At 33.6% G+C, this 22,238-nt stretch overlaps 1 protein-coding gene and 1 long non-coding RNA gene across 2 annotated transcripts in view; both read left to right on the forward strand.

Annotated features, from left to right (window-relative positions):
- LOC149416000 (uncharacterized) overlaps positions 1-19,359 on the forward strand; it is a 33,286-nt gene extending 13,927 nt beyond the window's left edge. The window contains exon 4 of the mRNA XM_089641841.1: positions 19,231-19,359. Coding sequence (XP_089497967.1) covers positions 19,231-19,359 — 129 coding nt within the window. The remainder of the gene's footprint in view (positions 1-19,230) is intronic.
- Positions 19,360-19,883: 524 nt separating this feature from the next.
- On the forward strand, positions 19,884-22,019 carry LOC149416001 (uncharacterized). Its single transcript, XR_016303715.1, has 3 exons — positions 19,884-19,982; positions 20,362-20,532; positions 21,347-22,019. It is a non-coding gene; the product is annotated as an uncharacterized LOC149416001 (long non-coding RNA).
- Positions 22,020-22,238: the final 219 nt, after the last annotated feature.

The following is a 22,238-nucleotide window of genomic DNA, read 5'->3' on the forward strand; positions in this document are numbered from 1 at the left end:
GACCGTGATTAATTATCATATGATTAATATGTATGTGTTCAAAAGTCACATAAGAAAATGTTTTTTTTTAGTTATTTGGTCGCCATGAAAATTATAATAATTGTCTATGACTTCATAATTGTCTATGCATAACCTATAAATATTTTTGACAAGTGCTAACAAGTGCTTTCTTCTCCGACAGCCGTTTCTTCCTGTTCCCCAACTCTGTTTATCCCGCGTTGTTAAACTTACTATCCCACGCCTGTGATGGTTATTGGTAAAGTAAATACTCATTCTTATATTCATCGCTATTTATTTGGTAGCTGCCGTTATTTCAGTTTAGTTAGGGAATCATTGGGCGTTTTGTCACAGTAGAATGTTTAAACTGTCAATTTGACGTCTACCGATTATTAGATTAGTATTTAGAAGGCATTTATTACAATTACACAACAAAAAACATATGGTTAACAGATATTTTGTTAAAAGCGGAATGGCGGTAAACATTGTAAGTATATAAATATAGTTTTAAAACGATAAACAACGTTTCTCTTAACCGTTGTCATATCTCCAAGGTTTTCAAATATGTGTTTTGGCTACGATTTCGTTATTTTGACAGGTTATTCCAAGCGAAACCAAATTTTATTTTTTTATTGTTTTTTTTATTCTACTTAAAAGAAAATTACATTTTCACTTATTTAACTAGAAAAAACTAATACATTACCCATTAATATATTACATTACGATTTTATTCACGATCATTGTTTTGTTGATTGAGCATAAAACTGAACAACTTTTTTTTAAATTTACCTACACTTTTTTAATTTTTATATCGTCTGGGAGGCAATTATATATGTTGCTCCCCGAGTAACCAATGGATTGCTTGCCGTAATGAGTATGTGTCGTGTTTAAATGTATTTTATCTTGTTGCCGTGTAAAGTGTGTGTGTACTTGGTATGTTTTAATGATTTCTGTTTTTGGATGTATGAGTTTATTATTAATTTTGCATATAAGGAGACATGTATTATATTCATTAAAAGTTTCTTAATGTTAATAGTTTTGTTTCTATGCATAATTTTTCTGTTGATGTTCTAGGTTTGAAGTGAAATAGCTTTTTGATTACTTTGTTTTGTTTTACGCGTAGTTCATTTATATATGTTTCATATGCATTTCCCCAGATTTCAATCAAATAGTTTAAATGTGAATGTACGAGGCTATAATATAATATAGACTTACTTACTATAATATAGACTTTTTTTAATTTTATTAGGTAATATTTTTTTTTTTTTTTTTAAAGAAAGACAAACATTCCCGGGTTACGAATAACCCAACAATGTTTGAAAATCTTCTACTACCACCACAGAAAGCCGAAAATGTTGCTTGTGTTGTGATGGAGGACTTAGCCAGCCGAGGAATCGAACACGCGACGCTCGGGTGAGACCCAAGCGCTATGCCCACTCAACCACTGACCGGTCATATATACCATATATATATATCATATATGTAGACCGGTAATCTATGATATTCGGCTAAATAGGCTAATTAAAGGGTTGATTTTATCTTTAATATCTTGAATATGCTGTTTAAAAGTTAGCTATTTATCAATGTATCAGGATTTGCAAATTCTTATAATCAATTTTTAATGCTACATAAGGAGGAACGATTTAACGAGTTGAGCATAAAATCATGTATCCTGTTTTATTTTATTTTAACAACGTTCTGTTTCAGATATATTTTTGTGGTCAAACCAATAACCAAACTCTACCAAAGCAGACCATGGATCTACTGAAGCCAGATATTATATCCATTAAGACGGAACCAGGTCTCCGGGAAGAAGATGGAGGTGAAATTGCGTTTTCATTTTCAAACAGGACACATTCTTGTTCACAACATCCTTTCTTATAATACATGAGGTGTATTGGGTATTTACCTTAATATGCGTCATTGCCGGAAAATACCAAAATACAGCACTCATTAAACTTTATTACATTATTCACAACAAGTTCTCGGTTCCTCGATTTTCACCTAATTTCATTTAGGACATGATGTAAATAACACGTATTTATTGTACGTAAAAAATACATAAATATTGATTGAAAAAACAATATTCCATTGACTGAAAACAATCAAACTCTCTACTACGGGTGCTTTAGAGAAAGTTTTTGTTTTTTGAAGAATCGGTCACTGAAGCGGACATCTGAGGTCATTTTTTATCTGACATTGACCTTGTTTATCAATGGTATCTTTATTCGTAAAAAAATAGTTTATTGATTTCCAATTTAAAAAAAATCTCGTTTATATCAATTTTACGAAGAAACAGGGCTGGCACTATCCTGGCGCAATTGGAGCAGTTCGCTCCGGGCGTCTAGTGCTCAACCTAACACATCGCCCTTGATATATGATCCATACAACTATTTTCCATTTATTAACCATTCAAATTAACATATTCGTACTTTCTTGTAACATCATAACTATTGCAAAAATTGCTAATCTATCTTGTAATTACTCTTACCATAGTTTATTAATTTTGGTAAAAACTAAAGCCTCTTTAATATTCTATAAGAAAACAGTAGATCATTCCATACGTATTGTCCTACTCACATGTTTTTATATGATTTACACCACCATCAATAATGTATTTACCCAAAATAATGTGTTCATACCTTCCTTAACAGATTCCTCTAGTTTTGACATAACTACTATCACAAATTCTAATGTTTTACCCTATTTTTCGATATTCTCACCATATAAACAAATAATACCACTTTTATTAACACGAATATTTCTCACCAGTATTAATATTTGCGTTTGTTTCGTGGCAACACTTAATACATTTACCTCAATACTATTTAAATCTTGGAAAGAAAGTTACTGGAAATGCTCTAACTCTGTTCTAATTACATCTTTGTTCACTAACCTTGTTCTTATCTATTTATCACACTTACCCATACTCTTCATACATGCTCGTGATACAATTAGCTGGTATTAGTCAAAAGAAATGATTGATATTAAACTACAAATAGAAAACCACGGTAACGTAATTTCTCCTGAAACCAATGATGCATAAATATTCTAAAACCCTATAAACGATTAAAAATATTCTCAACAAACATTCGAAGCATTGATAAGAACTATAATGACCTACTTGTAACACTTGCCGATTTGAATAATATGTTTGACATAATAATTTTAACTGAATGTTGGATCAAGTCAAATTACACTCACAAAAACATTACAGGATTTACAGTTTTCAATACACAAAATAATAAAACACAGTCAGATGGAGTAATTGTCTATGTAAAATCTGAGCTGGACCCGATTATCTCTGAATTATTCATTGATAATGCCAACTGCCTTAAAATAAAAACCATCCAAACCACAATTCTTGCACTATACAGGTCACCTAAACACCAAAATATTTCATCCTTCCTTAACTCCTTAGACTTTGCCTTATTTAACTGTACACCAAATGAGGAGCTAATGGTGATCGGTGACATTAACATATATTTACTTAAACCAAAGGCATCACAGACACTCGACTATAAAAATCTCATGACTCAACACGGGCTTATTTCTTATATTAATGCTCCTACTAGAGCAACTGATACTAGTAACTCATGTATTGATCACGTATTTCTACGAACAAAAAAAATGCAAAGGGAATTATATATCATTCAACCATAACGGACCATTTCTCAATAGCAATAAGTCTTATGCATAATAAACCCACTACCGGAACGTCACGTAGTAATATAAAAAAGAAATACATTAATCTCGAGAAACTAACTTCTAAAATTATTTTAGAATATTGGCTCTCCACTCTAAGCTCCACAGACGTAGACATTGCTTTTAATACCTTCTCTGAAACTCTCTTGCAACATATTGAGAATGTGACTGAAGAATCCCATGTGAATAATTCAAAAAATAAAAAACTGAAGCCATGGATAACAGATGGCCTAATTTTTTGTATTAAAAAACGGGACAAGCTTCACAAAAACTTACTCAATAATCCAGACATTCAAGCCTAAATATTTTATAAAAAGTACAGAAATATATGTAATAATATCATTAAAACCACAAAAGAAAACTACTACAAAGAAAAACTGTCCAGAGTCGGTAATAATAACAAACATATTTGGAATATCGTCAAAGAAATATCTAACACTGATCACCCAGTACAACCAATCAATAAATTAAACATCAACGGACAAGACACCTCCCTAAATGACCATCCAGATACTGTGACCAATCACATAAATGAATACTTTTGCAATATCGGTAAAAATCTAGCATCAAAGATTTTAAATAAGACTTCAACCGATGAAAATGCCCTTGCCGACATTATCAATCAATGTGCCAGTGAAACAGATAATAAACTCACCTTAAACCCGACCAACTACGATGAAATTTCTCAAACTATTAGACAATTAAAGCCCTCTCATTCGTGCAATCATGACAAAATTTCCTCAACTATACTAAAAACAGTTGAACCCTTTATAATCCATCCATTAGTACATATCATTAACCTCAGTCTCACTAAAGGTGAATTCCCAAACAAACTCAAACTTGCCCTAGTTCAACCAATTTTTAGGTCCGGAAATCCTACTGACATAACAAACTACAGACCAATTTCTATATTATCATCACTATCAAAAATTATTGAAAAAATAGTAAAAAGAAGACTTATCGACCATCTTACAAAATATAACATACTCTCGTCAAACCAGTATGGCTTTAGAGAAGGACTAAATACAGATTCAGCTATTTTAGAACTAACATCACATATAACACAAGCCTTAGACAAAGGTGACAAATGTTTGGCAGTATTTCTGGATTTAGCTAAGGCATTTGATACAGTATCTCATCCAATCCTTCAAGCCAAGCTCAAAAAAATCGGAATAAAGAATAAGGCATTTGATTGGTTCAAATCGTACCTCACAGACAGAAAGCAATGTGTTAAGCTACCATCGCATAAACCATCCCATTCAACTAGCATTATCTTTGGTGTGCCACAGGGCAGTGTACTCGGTCCCACTAATTTATATCTATGAATTATGTAAACTATCTATTATTGATGGCAATATAATCACTTTCGCCGATGACACTGCCCTAGTACTAAAAAGTAAGACATGGGAAGAAACATTTCATAGAGCGGATCTAACATTGCAAATTATTAAACAGTGGTTGGATGATAATCTACTCACCTTAAACATAACTAAAACGAAATATATAACGTTTAGTCTTAATATCCCGAGTCAGCCTTCAATCAATCATACACTAAAAATACATTCTTGTAGAGACAACTCTAGTTGTCTGTGCAATCCACTAGAACGAGTAGATTCCATTAAATATTTGGGTGTAATAATTGACAATAAACTACGATGGGAAGATCACGTAATAAATGTTAAAAACCGTATACGGAAACTGGCATATATCTTCAGGTCATTACGGAATATTCTAAATAAAAATACACTAAAAACGGTATACTTTTCTTTATGCCAATCAATTATATCTTACGGTATAGTAGTCTGGGGAGGATGCTCTAACACGATATTAGATCCATTAATTAAAGCTCAAAAATTGATAATGCGGACTATTTACAAAGTACACTATATTCACCCCACGAAGGACTTATTTAACGACTTCGAAGTACTCAACATAAAATCCTTATACGTCAAAAACATATTCTCCTACTATAAATTCAAACATACGAAAAAAAATATTTTTGAATCGACCCATAATACAAGATATTCCAACAAATCCAATTATACTATTCCCCCAATAAAAACCTCAATGGCACAAAGACAATTTAACTTTCTTGGCCCAAAAATATTCAATAATTTAACGTTAGAAATAAAATCAATAGCCAAATACGACAGTTTCAGGAAAGCGCTCGGGGATTTTTTGATGTGTGATTGTTATAGTGTTAGTAGCCTATTCCAAGTACTCAGATAGAGGTGTATATATTGTTTATATGCGTGAGGATGCGTCATATGGGTGTATGTATACATGTGTTGTTATATGTATATAGGTATTTCTGCTGCTATATACACATGTGTGCTTGCATGCACACATATTAAAAATTATATATGTAATTATGTACATTTTTACAATCTAATGCTAATTTACTTCTTTCTCCTTTCTAATTTCTATCTTCTACTTTTTATTACAATTTTTCCAAAATTTTAGCTTCATTTATAGTTACTAATTTCATATGTTTACACTAGATTTCATATTTCATACAAAGTAATTACACTCAATTGGTCACCATGAAAGAGGCAGCCGCCTAGTATGGTGATTCATTATATCTACTTTATGTAAATTTCAAAATAATGTAACATGTATTAAATAAATAAATAAATATTATTTTTGATAAATACCGCGCTACAAAAAAACACAAATCATCATTTTATTGATTACAGTGATATCCTGCCTTGGCGTGTACTAATTGAGACTGTTAGGGCAGCCACAATTAAACTCGCACCTGGCGCCGTTTGGTTCAGGGCTGGCCATGCAAAGATTCGATCTATTTATTGCCCTTTTTTATTCCAGGAAACATAAATGTGAAGACAGTCACCATAAAAGCGGATCTTGGACCCCGACAAGATGAAGCGGCGCTTACTTATATTAAAATTGACATAGACCTGCCGGATGTAAAAGAGGAATGCTTTAAACGCTTTGGAAGAATTACCAAGGAAGCAGGTAAAACCAATTTTTCACTGTAATCTTGGAACGATTCGGACTCTCATGTTTTTTTTTATCCTTTCTACGAACTTTCTACGCTTATTTAATCTAAGTTTAACTGAGTCTTTTTCACCCATTTTATTTTTCAAATTTGTCGACAGATCTTCAGACGCATTTTGTGGAAAAGGGATACACTCCTCCCCATCGCAACGACTCCTTCTCTCCTAAGTCAAATTTTGCAATGAACGTAAGCACCCATGTAAGAGAAAAACCTTTTTCTTTTTCCAAGTGCAACTATTCAAATGCTCAAAAGCGAAATTTAAAGAGGCACATGCTGACTCACAGTCGAGAAAAACCTTTTTCATGTTCCGTGTGCAATTATGAATGTAATCATAAGGGTAATTTAAAGAGCCACATGCTGACTCACAGTAGAGAAAAACCTTTTTCATGTTCCTTGTGCAACTATGCGTGCTGTCAAAAGGGTCAGCTGAAGATTCACATGCTGATTCACAGTGGAGAAAAACCTTTTTCATGTTTGGAGTGCAACTATGAAAGTTATCAACAGGGTAACCTGAGGACACACTTGCTGACTCACCGTGGAGAAAAACCATTTTCTTGTTCCGTGTGCAACTATGCATGTTATGGAAAAAGTCAGATGAAGGGGCACATGCTGATTCACAGTGGGAAAAAACCTCTTTCATGTTTGAAGTGCAACTTTGCAAGTTATCACCGGGGTCAACTGAACAGACACTTGCTGACTCACAGTGGCGAAAAACCTTTTTCATGTTCAGTGTGCAACTATGCATGTTATCAAAAGAGCCACCTAACGAGCCACATGCTGACCCACAGTGGCGAAAAACCTTTTTCATGTTCAGTGTGCAACTATGCATGTTATAAAAAGAGCCACCTAACGAGCCACATGCTGACTCACAGTGGCGAAAAACCTTTCTCATGTTCCAGGTGCATCTTTTCATGTAATCGAAAGGATATTCTTAAGAGCCACATGCTGACTCACAGTGGAGAAAAACCTTTTTCATGTTCCGCTTGCAACTATGCGTGTAATCAGAAGAGTCAACTGAAGAGCCACATACTGACTCACAGTGGAAAAAAAACTTTTACATGTTCCTTGTGCAACTATGCAAGTTATCGAAAGGATTATCTGAAGAGCCACATGCTGACTCACAGTGGAGAAAAACCTTTTTCATGTTCCGTGTGCAACTATGCGTGCTGTCGAAAGGGTCAGCTGAAGATTCACATGCTGATTCACAGTGGAGAAAAACCTTTTTCATGTTTGGAGTGCAACTATGAAAGTTATCAACAGGGTAACCTGAAGTCACACTTGCTGACTCACAGTGGAGAAAAACATTTTTCATGTTCCGTGTGCAACTATGCGTGCTGTCGAAAGGGTCAGCTGAAGAGACACATGCTGATTCACAGTGGAGAAAAACCTTTTTCATGTTTGGAGTGCAACTATGAAAGTTATCAACAGGGTAACCTGAAGTCACACTTGCTGACTCACCGTGGAGAAAAACCATTTTCTTGTTCCGTGTGCAACTATGCATGTTATGGAAAAAGTCAGCTGAAGAGGCACATGCTGATTCACAGTGCAGAAAAACCTTTTTCATGTTCCTTGTGCAAATATGCATGTTATCAAAAAAGCGAACTAAACGGACACATGCGGATTCACAGTAGAGAAAAACCTTTTTCATGTTCCGAGTGAAACTATGCGTGTTGTCGAAAGGGTCAGCTGAAGAGGCACAAGCTGACTCACAGTGGAGAAAAACCTTTTTCATGTTCCTTGTGCAACTATGCATGTTATAAAAAGGCGAACTAAACAGACACATGCAGATTCACAGTGGAGAAAAACCATTTTCTTGTTCCGTGTGCAACTATGCATGTTATGGAAAAGGTCAGCTGAAGTGGCACATGCTGATTCACAGTGGAGAAAAACCGTTTTATGTTCCGTGTGCGCCTATGCATGTTATAGAAAGAGCGACCTAACGAGCCACATGCGTACTCACAGTGAAGAAAAACCATTTTCATGTTCGGAGTGCGATTGTACAAGTTATAATCATGGTAACCTGAAGGCACACATGCTGACTCACAGTGGAGAAAAACTTTTTTCATGTCCCCTGTGCAACTATGCATGTTATCGAAAGGGTCAACTAAAGTTAAGTCAACATAGTACAACAATCTACCTACTAACTAACGTTCACGCAAATCAATCGCTCCGATCAAAACAATTAAAATATAAAGTTTAAAACGCTTGTAAAACAAAGTATAAGTTTTATCCGTGTTTACCACAGATGATTATAGTGTCCTTTCTAATTAACGAAGAAATATTCTTCAATTAAGTTATTAAAAAAGAATAAATATTGAAGTGAGGTGACAGATCAGCGTCATTTTACAGTGAATTTGTCATATCATCTCCCAGTTTAATTTGAAATTCAATCTGTTGGTGATATATAATTAATTATCAAAGTGTTCATAATTATTGATCCCATGATAGTGTTTAAAAATAATAATATTACAAAAGTGAACTGATAATATTGAAAAGAACAGTTAATTATTTAATTTACAGGGGCTCGGTTATATTATAAGCCGTTAAAACCACAGTTCGCCGCAAGCCTTAGTTGGTTCAGTTGTCTAAAACGTCACCTGAATTTGGTGCATTTGGAAAATCTGCAAATTGGACATTTGATGATCCTAGGATCGAATCTTACCAAATGCAGAATTATAAAATAAAAGCGATTTTATTTTTATTTTATAATTTATAAAGTTTAACCAATATACCTAATTCGGTTATCATCGTATTGTCGTTATAAGGCGGGAAGTAAATATATTATTCAAGATGCACTGCAGAGTATGTCCAGAAGCCGTCCTTTCAGACGATTCAATATTTGTGTGTGCGACGTGTAAAGGCACCTATCATTTAGCCTGTGAGGCATAAATGAGAATAAATACCCTCGATTTACTCAAGAAAGGCTAACCCAACAGAAGTGCAAGCAGTGCAAAAAGGATACCCGTTCAGCCGCCTCAAGTGCTACTATTTTAACGGAGACCACCAGTGATACCGCAACTTTGGAACCATCAAAAAAGTGACCAACAAAGCTTCAACGCCCACCTACCAATCATCAACTAATCTAGAAGAACTGCAAGAGTTAGTCATTTATAAAACGACTAATTTGGAAAAAAAAAAAACAAAATGATATTTTGGACCAAAATAATAAAATTCTAGAAAATATCCAATTCATAAGTGCGCAGTATGAGGACTTTCTTGCCAGATTTCGTAACATGGAGCAACGGAATGATGAGCTCACGAAGAAGAACGCCGTTTTTGAAGCCAGAATTACGGTCCTGGAGAATGGTGAAGAATTTCAGGAGCGTGCCCTCAAAGCAAATAATGCCGAAATAAGAGGCATTCCTGAAATCAACGGGGAGAATTTACAAAACGTAATGTTCAACATCTGCCAGACTACAAAATCCTCGATTCAAACTAAAGATATCGACTCTATCTATCGGTCAGCTAAAAAAAATAATAAACAGAATCATCCGAGAGAAATAATTATCAAATTAAAAACGAATCTAGCTAGAGATCAGCTGCTAGCGGATGTGAAAAATTACAATAAAAATCAACAAAATACCGAAGACAAACTTAACACATTGAACATTGGAATTGCCGGTTCCCGCTCGCCTATCTACGTTTCCGAACAACTGACCTTTCGATCAAAGCAGCTCTGGTTTAAGACACGCCAATATGCCAAGGAACGTATGTTTCGATTCGCGTGGGTTAAAGGAGGGAACATATATATTAGAAAAGAGGCGGGAACAAATGCTATTCTCATTTCCGATGAATTAAAATTGTCAGCACTGTGATAAAATTGTACCAATTTCGCTCTCGAGGTATATTTCGTCTCGCTTGTTTACTATTATATTTAGTCGTTGTTCCCGCTTCATCAAGTCTATTGCTTTCCACTTCCTGCTAAGAACTTGTATTATCACCAGCTTCATAGTAATTTTAGGTGTTAATAAAACTAAATTAGAAATTGTATTAAAACTTATATTATGCGAAAGTTTATCACAGCACCACATTAATCTAAAATATAATACCTATGTTACGCAATACTACACTTATTTAAAATATACTAACTATGTTTCGTTTACCATATGATAATTATAATGATTCCGGTATAAATTTTAACACAAATGTTATTTATGATCTAAATAATCTAAACAAATACAATTGGGGCTCATATAGTCTAAAAATCATACATCAGAATATCAGAAGCATTTCAAAAATCGATGATTTTTTATTATTTCTTGATCAATTTAATTACTCATTCGATGTTATAATTTTGTCGGAATGTTGGATAAATAATGAATACACCTCCAAAATTATACACAATTACTCTGAATACCACACTAGCATAAGTTTAAATAAATCTAGTGGGATCGTTGTTTACATCAGAGACGGAATACAAGCACAAGTAGATGAAATTTTATTATCACAAGCAAACTGTCTGAAAATTGTTTTGAACAACAACTTATGTATCTTTGCAATCTACAGATCACCCGCTTTCCAAAACATCGACACTTTTTTGAGCTCACTTCAAGCAATCATCAATAGTTCAAAAAAAAATAGAACGTCAAATCATCATAGGCGATCTCAATATTAATACTATTCCCGAATACCACCGTCAATATAACGATTATTTATGCCTGCTTACTGAAAATGGATTCAATCAGACAATTAACAGCCCTACTCGAGAACAGGGCATGAGTAAATCTTGCCTAGACCATATCAATGTTAAAAATGTTAACCCAATCGCATATTTGTTTTTCACACTACAATTTCAGACCACTACACCACAGCTCTCTGTCTTAAAAACAAACCTCCCACTGATGCTAAAATTAAATATGTCCCTCGAACAAATTACAATAACTTACTCGAAGACTTGCGTTCAGAAAACTGGCAAAACGTTCTAGCCTAAATTGATACTGACTCAGCAATGAATGAATTTATCACAAAATTACATTCATATATATCTAAACACACTAGTCACATACACATAACAAATAATCAAGTAAAACTCACACCTTGGATCTCCCCTGGCCTTGTCAAATCTATTCACAGAAGGAATCAATTACACGAAAAGGCGAAAAGATGTCCTGAAAATATTTTAGTACAAGCTCATTATAAAAAGTATAGGAATTTATGTAAACATTTAATTAAATCGACTAAAGAAAATTATTATAAAAAAATTATTTACGAAAATAACTGTACGCCAAAACGTCTGTGGGAAGCTTTTCGTAATATATCTAAAACAAAAATTAATAAATCTTCCGAAATTAAATCGTTGTACATTAATAATATAAACTGTTCAGACCCAAAAATTATGGCAAATTTTGCCAATAATTATTTCACTTCAGTGGGAGTCACTCTTGCGAAAAAAATTATTGATAAACTTAATACTACTGAAATTGATCTCGCTAAGTTTACTAACTCTAATTTCGGTCATAAAATAGACAATATACAAACAACGACAAACGAAGTCATGAAAATAATTGACGATCTTAAGTCATAAAATGCTTGTGGTCCTGATAAAGTCTCATCAAATCTGTTAAAATTTATTAAATCCTCAATCGCAATACCGATCGCGTTCATTTCGAATCTAAGCTTTAAATCAGGAATATTCCCCAATCATTTAAAACATTCAGTAGTTATATTGCTTCACAAAAATGGTGACAAATCGGATGTACATAATTACCGGCCAGTTTCTTTGCTAAATTCGGTCTCGAAAATTATTGAAAAAATTGTAAAAAATCGCCTTAGCACATATCTGGAAGATAATAACATTCTTTCTAATAGACAATACGGCTTCTGACCAGGTTTAAGCACAGAAAATGCTATCGCTAACCTGACAAAAATCATCTCTAATAATATCGATGGAGGAATTAAATGCACTGCACTATTCCTGGATCTAGCCAAAGCGTTCGACACTATATCACATAAAATTCTGTTGAAAAAACTACAGTGCATTGGAATACAGGGTCAACTATTAAAGTGGATGGTTAGTTATTTAGAAAACAGAAGCCAAAGAGTGAACATTAATGATACTCTAAGCGATTCAGCAAATATTAAATTTGGTGTACCTCAGGGAAGTACTCTAGGGCCAATTTTGTTTAATATATAGGTATATTAATGAGCTATGTAACAGTTCCCTTGCCGACCACATTATTACCTTTGCAGACGATGCGGTCTTGTTATTTGAAGGTAAAAACTGGAATGAAGTTCACAGAAAAGCAGAATCTGGTATAAACAGTGTTAAACAATGGCTAGATAATAATCTACTCACACTCAACACGGAGAAAACAAAATTCATCTGCTTCAGTGCAACTCAAGCGGGACAACCGAAAGAAACACAAAACATTATTATACACCACTGCAATAACCCAAATACTTGTAATTGTAACACCCTAGAATGCGTAGATAGTATAAAATATCTAGGAATTATGATAGACAAATTTCTGAGATGGGACCTACATATAGACTCAATTTCCACTAAAGTCAGAAAACTAACTCATTTTTTCCTGGGCATTAGAAATATTCTCTGCATAAAAGATCTGAAATGTTTATATTATGCTCTGAGTAACTCATTACTTGAATATGCATCTTTGGGATGGGGCGGATGTTCCAAAACAATACTGGATCCCTTAGCAAAAGCACAGAAATCACTACTAAGGGTCATCCTAAAAAAATTATTTAGGTACCCCAGTGATGTATTATTCGAAGAGATACGAGTTCTTGATGTAAGGCAACTATACATAAAAAAAAAAAATATATTACACACTCAAAAACAACGTCACCACTACCCTTCCATTGATCATTATCACGACACTAGACATTCAAGGAGGAATCCAGTTGTTCCACCTACTACTATGACATCCTTTGCCCAAAGACAAATCTATTACCTTGGTCCAAAATTATTCAACCTCTTACCCGATTTATGGAAATCGAAAAGCATAAGCATTCTGCGTAAATTAGTTAATTACTGGCTTCTAGACTTAGGAAGAGTCGAAAGCGAACTTATGATGACCAACAGATAAACAAAAATGTTCTGTACTCACATTTATTCATTGTTATTGGCAGTTAAATAAAAAATTCCTACCATGCATCTGATTGATACAATGCGATTGATAATTTTTGTGATTGATAATGTTTATACAATTATATGGTTTAGTTAACTAATGTTAACTAAACCAGGCAATTTGGCTGTCCTAAAACGGGAAAATTTCCTAGTTGGACAGCCAAAGCTTCCTTAATATATATGTAATTATTTGTATCTAATAAATAAATAAATTAATAAAAGTTCCACGTGCTGACTCACAGTGGAGAAAAACCTTTTTCATGTTCCGTATGCAACTATGCATGTTATAAAAAAGGCGAACTAAACAGACACATGCGGATTCACAGTGTAGAAAAACCTTTTTCATGTTCCGTATGCAACTATGCACGTTATCAAAAGGGCCAACTGAAGAGCCAAATGCTCTCTCACATCGTAGGAAAACCTCTTTAATATTCCGTGTGCAACTAAACATGTTATCTGAAGTTCAACATGCTAACTCACGGTGGAGAAAAACTTTTTCATGTCCCGTGAGAAACATTTCATTTTATCAAAGCGCCCATCTAAAGGCCCACATGCTGTGTCAAAGTGGCAAAAAACCTGTTTTATGTTCCAAGTACACATATTAATGTTATTATAAAGGCAATCTGAAGCGCACGTTGTGTCACTGCGGAGAAAACTTTTTATTTTTCCTTGTTTATCTATGGATATTCACAAAACGCACATCTTAAAAGCTACATGCTGACTCACAGTGGCAACAAACCTTTTTCAAGTGCACATATTCAGATTCTAGGAAAGGCCACCTTACCCCCCATATAGGACATTTGTTGGAACACATGCTGACTCAGAGCGGAGAAAAACCCCCTTTTCTTGTTCCCAGTGCAACTATGAAAGTTATCAACAGTGTTCCTTGAAGAGAAAATACTGAATGACAGCTGAGAAAATTTTTTTCGTTTTCTGGCTGAAGAGAGATTTGAAAAAAACGCGTGCGCACTCACAGTTTTTTTTCGTATGCAATTACGCGTTTTCTCGAAGTTACTCTTTGATTGGACACTTTTCTTGTTCCTTGCGTTAACATTCACGAAATTAACTATTTACACAATAAATTCTTGTATTAGATATGATATGTTTCACCAGAGAGTTACCAGTACAATCAGTACAGTCACAATATTTATAACCTTGCGATTTCTTTGAATTTGTTCTGAATCGCATTGTAAAAGATTTGATTTATTTTTAAACTTGTATATGTTTACAGTAATGTACTTAATTATTGTTAAAATAATATTTTTACACTTCTAAATTCACTGTCAAAACTGTAGAACCGTAGCAGCAGCTACTAGTGCATTCTAGAACATTTTTTTTGTTTACCCTTTAGAGATCGCACCTTGTACCTACGAGAATTATTTGGTTAACATCTGCTAGGTACTTCAACCGCTCGAGAACGTACTACCTGGGCAGACAGAAAAAAGTTCCATTGATTTGACTGATTTGACGATTTTCCTCGCAGATACATTAAAATGGAAGTATTTTTCTCCGTACAAAACAGAACCGACAAATTTTAACCTTAGATTTATTTTTTTTAATTTTTACTATGCGGTTTGTAAAGGCTACAATTCCAATATAATCAATGATTTTATTCGAATAAAACGAAAACTCTTTCATTTAAAAAAAGTTGGAATGTTCTTGTTTTTGTAATTCTTAGAAGTAAATACAGTTAACTACTTATTGGCTAGAATTTTTCATTTAAATCTTACTTTACCAACCGCATTTAGCGTTGTTCACCGTAGTTAACATTTGAACACTAATATCAGTGATAATTTAAAAGCCTATTTATTTTTTTGCTTGTTTTTCAAGAACTGTTCTAGACCCAGAATCCTAATAACACGGTTTAACTATTAAAATTTCATTTTTTATATCCTTGCCTAGTTAAGGGTTAGCAAATAATAGGATAGAAATGTGTTTGCCTTTAGTTTTGAAAGCAATTTTAAGCCTTATGTATTAAGAAACTGTATGAAGGTCAGTATCCAAATCGCTTGCACTAAATTTTATTTTAGAAACAATGTTTTTTAAATTTTGTTTTCATATTTTACTGTGATTTGTGTTCAAGTTTCCGGATTTCCCACAGTCAACAGATTGAAGATCTGCTGGCCCGAATATTTATAAATAAAGAACGTTAAACTATATGATTCCCAGTTGTTATTAATTTGTTACCTGCTGAAATTAAAAACTATGCCCAAAACAAACAATTGGTGAACTTACTGAAGACTTGGCTTACTGAAAGAATTCATTTGTATTAGCTAACAATGATATGTTATTCTAATGACTTTTAAAATTGATATGTTTGTTTTTCATAATTTTACTTTTGCTATATTTCTGTAATTTTTTTGTTTTATACGTATAATTGTAAAAATGTAACTGTAAATTCAATATAATAAGATTTATAACGTTAAAAACCCGTTAGACAAACTGCTAAAAAGCAGTTTATCGGGACTTTTTACCTTATTGTAAAAATGTAACTGTTAATTCAATATAAAAAAGATTTATAATTTTAGGAACCCGTTAGACAAACTGCTTAAAAGCAGTTTATCGGAACTTTTTACCTTACTTGTAAAGTGTATAATGTATAATAAAAAAATAATAAAAATGCCCAATTGTTCGTTCTTTCTTCACCAACGTTCAAACAAGTATTCAAACAGAAAGCACGTCAAAAAATTGCTCTTAAAAAATCACCCACATTCATTTATTTATTTTATTTATTTAATACATGTTACATTGTTTCGAAATTTACATAAAGTAGATATAATGAATCACCATACTAGGCGGCTGCCTGTTTCATGGTGACCAATTGAGTGTAATTACTTTGTATGAAATATGAAATCTAGTGTAAACATATGAAATAAGTAACTATAGATGAAGCTAAAATTTTGGAAAAATTGTAATAAAAAGTAGAAGATAGAAATTAGAAGATAGAAATTAGAAAATTCAGGGTCTAGAATACATAATAATCAATCTATGTATCGGTAAATGATTTCCTGTTGAACAGCTACGTTAGCTATGTCTAAACGGTCGTACTTATTCTTATTTCAAGTGATTAGTTCAAGTTCTGTGAAGTGACAGTTAGGACGGGTTGTTTCGGAGAATTTGAACAATTCTTCAAATTTCAACGTTAATTTGCGAGTTCTGTGAAAGATATTTTCTAGTTCTGTTATTATTTCAGTTGTGTCAAGCAACTAGCCTATAATGATATAATATCAGAACTTGAATAGGACTTTCACAGAACTCGCAAATTAACGTTGAAATTTGATGAATTGTTCAAATTCTCCAAAACAACCGGTCCAGTGTTGTCACCGAAATAAACATTCATTTACTTATTATAATACCTGTGCTAAGTCAATTCATATTACACATATTTCACGGTACCTCACATGCGGATTTTAGCCCAGTGGTGAGAACGCCCGCTAAACCTGCACCGAGATTGGAAGAACCCAGTTAGAATCCCAAAGATTCCAAGAAAAAATATACGATTATAATATAAATATTTTTTTACACCGTTCTAAATAAATACACAAAATCCTACACGATTCTTACTAAAATATTTTAACCCAAATACAAATGCGGCTTTTATTCCAGTGGTGATATCGCCCGCCATTTCTTTGTAGAGTTTCGGAGAACCTCAGTTCAAATCCTACTGGCATTAAATAAAAATAAATATTTTATTTGTACTTTTGTTTGCACATTTTGCCGATGGAAAAACATTAGGTACATAACCAAAATGTCTAAATCTCGCAGAATGGTTTGCAATGTGAAGAAAACACCATCATCACCTCTATTGACTGAATCTGGCCCCATGGGCTCACCGTTGGCAACGCACCAGTCAATAATAAACAGTGACACAGACTCCCTTATCAACATATTAGAGTCGAAACTCGAAACAATGCGCACTGAAAGTAAACTCGCAGTTGACGCCATTCATCAGAAATTGGACGCGCTGTCAAATGAGTAGAAGGACCGGTACACCAAAATTATGGGATGTGTAATTTTTCTCCAGGAAGGAAATGCCAGCCCAAGACAGGAAATGTAATCATTGATTATATACACACCGACATAAAACTAGAATACTCATTAACGAACTGTGATAATTCAATATCCGACCACAATATTTTACTCCTTGATGTAATTCACACATTTACTAAAAACACATCTATAAAGTCGTCCCGAAAGTATACACATATTAATTTTGATACCCTAAAGAATGATATCATCAAAAATTCCTTTCATCTTAATATGAATGACGCTTCGGTATTAAACTATGACAATCTTGTAAACTACCTCACAAATAAAATTAATTATAATAGCATCACTAAAATTTACACAAAAAACATAAATAACCCAGACTGGATAACAAAAGACCTTATAAAATTAATCAACAAAAGAAACAGAATACACCTGAAACTAACAAAACAACCAAACAACACGTTATTGAAAACAGAATTCCTAGTAGTAAGAAATAATATTACTAAGAAAAAAACGAAACTTAAAACAAACACACTACGGTGATCTTTTTAAAAAATGCGAAAATAACGGTAAAAAAAACCTGGAAATTAATAAATGAAGTGATAAATGACTTAATCAGTAAACTTAGAAGCAGCATTGATGGTGAAAATTATATTTTATCTATACTAATTGACCTTCAAAAAGCCTTCGATACAGCAAGCCATGACATACTTCTTAAGAAACTCGAGAAAAATGGTGTAGATGGTCCTGCTCTTAATCTATTCAAATCATATCTTAGCAACAGAAAGCAATTCGTTAGCATCAATAACAAAATAGCAACCACCTACCAATAAACTACGGAGATCCGCAAGGATCCATACTAGGACCATTTCTGTTCCAAATTTATATACATATATTTTTTTAAATTATATAAGTACATTTTTGTTTATTTGTTACAATATATGATCAAATATTTCAAGACCCCTCTTCCATAGAAGCATTAGCTTGTGGCTGGAAGAAGAGTGTACATTGTTTTATTACAGTAAGTAAGTAATTAAAAGTAAAATGATTTTAAACTTATTTGAAGAATGGAGTGTTACTTAAGGAAACTAATTGAGATGAGTTATTCTTAAGATTGATTCAATTGGAAAGAATTTTTATTTTTTGTAAGTTTGTCTTTAAAATATTTTTTGACAGTGTTTATTATTTGGATGTTATCATTAATGTTTCTAATTTCTTCAGGTAGTCGATTGAAAAAAAATCTTGCCCGGTAAGTGTAATAATTTTGTGCAAAGGAAGTGTTTAATTTTGGGCATTTAAAAATACATTTAAGTCGAGTACGGCTTTCAGTTAGAAATTGATACTTGTCTTTTTCTTTGATGATTTGAATTAATAATATTGTCTTCAATCTATTGTCTTCACTGTGTTTTGAATCCTGCTCTCCCCCTTGGAGCGGCGCCGAGGCAGCTGCCGACCAGGAAACTGCCCTAGCAGAAGTTACCGTCTCACCTCCGCCGAGAAACTTCCTGCTCTCCCCCCTTGGAGCGGCGCTGAGGCGCTTCCGACCAGGGAGCTGCCCTAGCAGGAGTTACCGTCTCGCCTCCGCAGAGAAACTTCCTGCTCTCCCCCTTGGAGCTGCGCCGAGGATCTTCCTACCAGGACGCTCTCGCCTCTCAAGAGTCGCTGCCTGCCGACTCCGCCCTTCGGAGCCTTGGCTCAGGCTGAACTAATTCCGCCCTTCGGATCCAGCCCAAGTTGCCGCTTGTGTGATGTCAGTGATAAGTGCGAACGTGGAGATCCGCGGTTCAAGATAGGAACTATAATTTACGACTAGATTAAGACTAACCCTTCTTTATACATTTGTATTAAATAAATTTTAAGAGTGTTTTGTAACTAAGTAACTTCTTTTTTTTTCTCGTTCCTCCTTTTCTTTTATATGAATAGTATTAATTATTAACTTCCCTTAAGTAGAGTTATAACAAGGTGTATTTATCGTACACAGAAAAATTTATTAAAGTAGAAATTATCTGGTTCTTAAAAGGCTAGGTTCATGAAAATTTAATTATTGTCTATGACTTCATTCTTGTCTATGCTTAACCTATATATTTTTTGACAAGTGCTCTCTTCTCAATTTTTCTTCCTGTTTCTACAGTCTGTTTATCCCGCCCTGTTAAACTTATTATACCATGCATTTGAGGGTTATTGGTAAGAAATAATACTTAAATTCATTGCTATTCATTTTGGTAGCGGCCGTTCTTAGTTCAGTTAGTGAATCATTGGGCGTTTTGTTACAGCAGAATGTTTTATAATGTAAATTTTGCATCAACCTATTATAAGATTAGTATTTCAAATGCATTTATTAAAATGATTACAAATACACGGATTAAAGTTGTGTACTAACAGATGGATTACAACGGAATGGCGGTAGACATAGACGGTAAATAAATAAAGAGTTTTCCTAAGATAAACGACGTTTCTCTCAATCTTTGTTATAACTTCAAGGTTTTCTAATGTGTATTTTTGCTACGACTTGAGAAGCCAAATTTTAAAAACTGAATTCCGTTACAACTTTGTTCTGTTTCAGGGTTAAACTAATAACCAAACCCTACCAAAGCAGACCATGGATCTACTGATGCCAAATACTATATCCATCAAGACGGAACCAGGGATCCAGGAAGAAGGTGGAGGTGAACTTGCATTTTAGGATTGAGATTTCGACCTCCCAGCTGTAACGACGGAATTCTTGCAATATGCGGTGAGTAGTTGCATTGTATACGTGTAAAATATAGAACTTTAAATACGGATGTCCGGAATCCATGTCTGTTTTGAAATGTCGTGCAAACAGGACACATACTTGTTTCATCCTCTCTTATAATATAAAAGGTGTATTGGGTATATACCCTAAAATGCGTCCTTTCCGGAAACTACCAAAATACAGCACTATTTTAACATGATTATACTATTCACAATAAGTTGTCGGTTCCTCTATTTACCCCTAATTTTATTGGAATATGATGTAAATAACACGTATTTTTTAAACGTTAAAAAATCATAAATATTGATTTAGAAAACACTATCCTATTGACTTACAACTCCCTACTTAAGGTGCTCTAGAGCAGGGTTTTTCTTTCTTGTTGAATCTGTCCATCAAGTGATTTAGACGTCTGTGGTCATTTTTATCTGATATTGACCTTTAAAACTTTCATCCAAATTCCAGCTTTTATGGTATCTTTATTCTTTAAAAAATATTTTATAGTTTTTTTATTTTATTTAAAAAAATGTTTCGTTTTACATCAATGGTACGAAGATACATGGCTGGCCTTATGTGGACGCAATTGGAGCAGTTCGCTTCGGGCGTCGAATACTCAACTTAACAAATCGCCCTTGATATTATTTTTGATAAATACCGTGCTACAAAAAACCAAAAATCATAATTTTATTGATTACATTGATATCCACCCTTGGTATATACTAATTAAGTCTGTAAGGGCAGCCAAAATTAAACTCGCGCCGTTTGGTTCAGGGCTGGCCATTCAAAGATTTCTATTTATTCTGCTTTTTTATTCCAGGAAGCATTAATGTGGAAACAGTTACCATAAACGCGGATCTTGGATCCCCACAAGATGAAGCGGGGCTTACTTATATGAAAATTGACATAGACCTGCCGGACGTTAAAGTTATTTGGATGATTTATATAGAGCAGTTTTTGTGAAAAATCAACTCAAGGACTGTGTTTGTATATTTTAAAGTAATACTTTAAGTCAACTACTAACTAAGATAAAAGTAAAATATTTGAAATCTGAAAATCACCCTGTATATACAACTTACCACTAATTGGCTAATTGAACAAAAAATACCTCAAACTTATGGGAGCCGAATTGTTCAATCTCCAGACGATATGTTCAATATCCAAAATAATCATTCATCATTTTCATGCCATGTTCAACGTCCACCTGTGATAATTTGGGTATATTATAGCTTCAATCTTCGAAAAATGATCTTTAAAAATTTCCTGTTACACATATGTATTAAACGAAATGACCAAAATCGAGAATTTTTTAGAATTTGCCTGCAAAAACAAAAAAAAACGTCTCCTGTAAAATTTGCTAAATGGTCTATTGAACATACAAGAACTAAGGCAGCGGGTAGGTACTGTCTTGTAACCGACCTACTTGGAGTATGAAAAGAGATTACAAATAATAATTCAGGGGTATCAAACATTGAATTAATGATTTTATACAAACAGGTTAAATTGGAAATAATTCTGCGATCAGACAATTTCATTGAATTTAATTAACAAAGTACCTACGTTATCGTAATTTAGGTTTTCTCTAGGAATGCCCATTTTAAAATTTAAATATCTTAAAAATTATTTTGGATTCTTTCAATCGCATGTGAATGAACCTCATAATTTGGGGACCAAACCGTGGAATTTTATTCTACATGACTCCTTACTAGTGA

Source organism: Hesperophylax consimilis, chromosome 17, assembly GCF_061612785.1.
Source record: "Hesperophylax consimilis isolate HC1 chromosome 17, BYU_Hcon_1.0, whole genome shotgun sequence".
In the NCBI taxonomy this organism is placed as follows: Eukaryota; Metazoa; Arthropoda; class Insecta; order Trichoptera; family Limnephilidae; genus Hesperophylax; species Hesperophylax consimilis.